At 41.4% G+C, this 4323-nt stretch overlaps 1 protein-coding gene across 2 annotated transcripts; it reads right to left on the bottom strand.

Moving 5' to 3' along the window:
* Nucleotides 1-1266: 1266 nt before the first annotated feature.
* LOC148034276 (putative hemerythrin-like protein C869.06c) lies at nt 1267-4051 on the bottom strand. Of its 2 annotated transcripts, none has more exons than XM_087680482.1 (3): nt 3136-4045; nt 2224-2609; nt 1267-1829 (listed from the first exon to the last, which is right to left on the bottom strand). In XM_087680482.1, exons 1-3 carry the CDS (start codon nt 3430-3432, stop codon nt 1694-1696), a joined length of 819 nt encoding a protein of 272 aa, XP_087536608.1. In that variant the 5' UTR covers nt 3433-4045; the 3' UTR covers nt 1267-1693. The 2 variants fall into 2 exon arrangements, with proteins under 2 accessions (XP_087536608.1, XP_087536609.1); XM_087680483.1 differs by having other exon boundaries at nt 1697-1829; nt 2199-2609; nt 3136-4051.
* Nucleotides 4052-4323: the final 272 nt, after the last annotated feature.

Below are 4323 nucleotides of genomic sequence, written 5' to 3'. Positions count from 1 at the left end.
ATATATAAGAAATTTTTGTATGTATGTCAAGATTGACAATTAATTATGTTTTTTTTTTTAATATTGTGTTATGTAATATAAGCATTATGTTATCTATTGCAAGTAATCATTCATATATATATATATATAACTTTATATTCTTTAACATTTTTATCATCCTTTTTATAAATAATAGAATCCTCAATCCATTCGAAGACCAAAACATTACATATCATATTAAAAATATATCATTGAATTAATTACGTGATGTTCTTATATGGTGTTTTTAAAGATTAAACTATAAATTTTTTAAGAAAAAGAGTTATGAGAAGATATTGCATTATGAAAAAGAAACGATATGAGCATTAGGCTTTTTTAAAACCGACCAACTTCAAACAATCCAGGACAATCTAAAGGTAAGGGGGTTTTTCCATCGCTTTCTAAAAAAGTTTTTCGCGAGCACTGCTGGAGTCTCGTGGTAGTGCGCTCGCCGGTCGTCCCAGAGGCTGCCACCAGCTTGATGTGGCTCCTGCTACTTTCGTTTTGTAGTAATGAAGGCATGCGCAAGTGCAACTACTTGGAACTCAAGCTTGACGACATGCTTCTCGCAAGTTGGAGAGCGCGTCTCGATAAATTACATAGCAAAGTTCTTTGCGACCATGCAGCTTGACGTCGCTCCTCACTTCCCTCGTCATGTACTAGCAATGAAGGCAACCGCTTCAGCTCAACTTGACACTATTCTTGCAGTTCTGAAGGCAACCGTTCAATTCCTGCAGTTCAATACGCTTCTTATTGAACCGCAAGGTATGAATATTAACCTACAACCTAGCAATGAATCAGGCCAACTCTTTCAACTCCCACCTTCACATACACTTCTTACCAGAAGCGCAGCGTATGAATATTCACACGCTACAAGATCAACGTTGATTCCAAAGCATTGGCCCCACTAAGAACTCCACACTACAACCTATGAATTTTCACGAACAGATATCTTCTTAAGACGCATATGGAGAATCACGCGTATTTTGATCCGGCCAAAGCATTGGTTCCATTGTGAACTCCCTTCTACGTAACGACCGGATCATGTATGGATCATGGAAGTTGATTAATCAACTTGTATAATCACGTATGTTGATTCCAAAGCCTTGTTTCCATTACGAAGTCTCTGATCATGTGTCTGATTCCAAAGCATTGTGCCCATTATGGGCTCTCTTGTCCCTTAGGCACATGTAAGATTATTTCCATTATCACCTCTCTTGTCCCTCATACACATGTAAGATGATTTCAAATCGTTTCCATTATGAACTTTCCTTACATATAAACATGATATGGATGAAAGCTACTTGTGTACTGCATGTGGTAGATGGAAGCATAGGATAGAAGGCAGCTACTTGGTTTCCACTACATCACGTAGTCTCCATTATGAACTCCCTTACAAACATGGGGATAGACTAAAGTTACTTATTTTAGCTACATGTGATAGATGAAAGCATAGGATACAAGGAAGCTACTTATTTTTACTACATGTGATAGATGGAAGCATGGGATACAAGGAAGCTACTTATTTTGACAATAAGGGATCGGTGCAAGTACCTATTTTTACTACCATCTAGTAGCTATATATCAAGGCAACTCCTCAAACTTGTGAAGAAACCTCTTAATGGAACTACAAACCTAAAAACCTAAAGCATTGGATTTCCATTTGCTAAAGCAGCTAGTTCGGTTTAACAGCCTTGAGCTCTTCTTCACTCGGAAACTTCTCAAACATGTCACGGAGCTTGTCAATAGGCGCAGCCAGGAGCCCAACAACTGTCTCGAAGGGAGGTCTGTCAGGAGCACTTGGATGTGCACTGCAGAAGCAGAACACAAGCGACCAACTAATTAGTAGTAAGTACAAGGCAGAAACAAATTGACATGGTATTCCTGTCTGTCCAAACATTATAGAACAAGCTGAGACCGTTAGCTTTCACATTACATATCAAGCTAAGAACATTAGATCATGCTAAAAGCTAAGAACGTTAGATCATGCTAAAGATCTACGCTAGCTATTGTCGATGAATCTAATGTTAGTAGTCATAAGACTCAAATTTCCGAAATATCAATTGTAGAACGCTCAAATATCCATGATCAAGGGACAATAATAAATTTGAAACTAGCCAATCAGGTTAAATTTTCGAAGAGGAAATTGCTTACAATGCGATACACTGTAAAATACTTACAAATAGAGAGAGTTAGAGAGCTTACTGAGTAGGCACGAATTTCTTGGTGCGTAGGAACTTGCTGCCGAGGCGGAATCCCTCGTCTTGGGGCATGGCATCCCGCAGCTTGGGCAGATCGTGCTCTTCCTCATCCTTCATGTGCCTCTCCAGAACCTCCTGCGTCTCCTTCATGAGGGGGTCGAACGAAGGGTCGTTCCCACCAGGGTTTTTGTTCTCCAGCTCCGCGATGTTCACCTTCACAATACGGTGCTGAGCCCGATCCTTGTCTGCCATGGCCAGCCCACCCACCACGTGATATTCCATAGCCGGGTAAGCCACAAGTTCTTCGGCTATGGAGTGGCGGGCCACCTCCCATCGCCATTGGTTGCTCCATTTCTCCTTGTCGTTGGCCCCCGTGCTCTTGGTGTATTGCTGCAGCGACACCATAGAGTCCATAAAAAACAGAGCACGCAGATCCATCAATATTAACATCTATACGTGCACACTGCCATCTGTGTCAATCCTCTGATAAGACATCTAGAATCAATCAACATGGAGATTGCAATCCTTGGACACCAATTATCGAACAACATGCAGACTGCAATCAGAATAACACGCATAGACTGCAATCAGTATCAGACAGCAATTATCAAATAACATGCAGGCCAACGGCCAGGCAGCAATGAATATCAATCATCAATCAGTAACTGACAAATCAATACTAATTCTCAAGCATACATGTAGTCACAAGAATACTATAACAATTAATATATGCACAAAATCGACAGTCACTTAAGTCTGATGGCCAGGAATAATGAATAATATGCAGATTAACAGCCAGTAAGCAAACAATCAATACTTAAACCTACGTGTAAGCAGACCGGTGACAATATAAAAATTCGTGCATAGACAGTTGTGAATAAGAAGCGTTGCTTTAACACATAAAAATAAATTTCACCTGGAAATACGCTCTGATTTCCTTGTGGTCGTGGAGGATAGCATCCACTAGATGGACACGATCAGTGGGACCGCCCAGCATGCTGCTGTCTGTGGATGGATTATCGATCCGGTCGGCGGTAGTGCGATTGGAGTACGCTCTGCAATGCGATACTGACCTAACCCTATTGAACGCAGTGCAAGTGGCTCGTGTGTTATAACTGTTATAAATATTACCAGCAGAAACGTAGCGCCGGCTATGAAGATGCAGTTCGGGAGCGAAGGCAGCAGCCGTGTGGTAAATGTGAAGCAATGACATGATATAACGGAACCATTGCTGTTATAGTGCTACCTTCGTAATATTTAGTCGACATCGGAACCTCCTAGAACTAAGAAAGCTGCGGGATGGATGACCAGCTGGGCTTGGGTGAGCCTAGACGCGTGCCTGGCACGCGGCCACGTCTTCCCTGTTTGTCTAGGATCTCTCCACAGCCTTCCAACTCAGAACAACAGATTTCTATATCTAGATCTAAACCTATGTATCTATCTAAGGTATATAATTTTAAGATAAGATATCCTTTTCCCTCACCCGCGCCGTAGTACAAAATGAGGGCTGAAATGATGAACGGGTTGCCTCTTACCCATCCAACCTCCAATCCTCATTAAGAGAACTAAAGAGGGGCACCACCTAGCCAAAGGGAGGATGGGCTAGGACATCCCTATTCTCAAAGAGAATCAATAGAGCCAAGGCACAAATTTACAAGAGAGAATATATGTGCTAGACACCACCTTGGAATATAAGAGAGAGAGATGAGAGGAGAGGGAGACAAGAGGAGAAGAGGTAGAGGAAGCTTGCCATTATACTACATAATAAAAGAACTTACTCATAGCTTACCTCAAAGAGATGAGGATATTGTAGAGTACTCTCATAGACTTGTCATTGTCCTTCTTCCCCTCCTTCTTTCTTCATTCTCCATGGGCTCTTTATATAGCCTCCATGAGGGATTAGATTAAGCTAATCTTCTTGGTTAACATAATCCTAGATGATGTATGGCATCTTTGAAAATATGGAGCATAGTGAATGGGACAAGTCCCCACCTTGGTCATCATGCAAGAAGCCAAGGGTGGTGGTAGACAACATAGAGAAATGGAGCTAGATTACAAGAGGTGGGTGCCCAAAGCACATTATTATAATATATTTACAAGAAGG

Source organism: Lygodium microphyllum, chromosome 6 (assembly GCF_053477565.2).
Source record: "Lygodium microphyllum isolate KBCC chromosome 6, Lygodium_microphyllum_v1.1.10, whole genome shotgun sequence".
Classification (NCBI taxonomy): domain Eukaryota; kingdom Viridiplantae; phylum Streptophyta; class Polypodiopsida; order Schizaeales; family Lygodiaceae; genus Lygodium; species Lygodium microphyllum.
Note: the sequence above shows the minus strand (reverse complement) of the source record. Positions and strands in the feature narration are given on the sequence as shown.

Bases quoted from the DNA above. Each gene is read 5' to 3' on its own strand.
- LOC148034276 (XM_087680482.1), bottom strand. From the start codon at position 3,432: ATGTCATTGCTTCACATTTACCACACGGCTGCTGCCTTCGCTCCCGAA. The intron at 2,610-3,135 runs GTGAAATTTATT...GTGTCGCTGCAG, and splicing joins AAATCAGAGCGTATTTCCAG to CAATACACCAAGAGCACGGG. The intron at 1,830-2,223 runs GTAAGCTCTCTA...CTGCTTCTGCAG, and splicing joins AAGAAATTCGTGCCTACTCA to TGCACATCCAAGTGCTCCTG.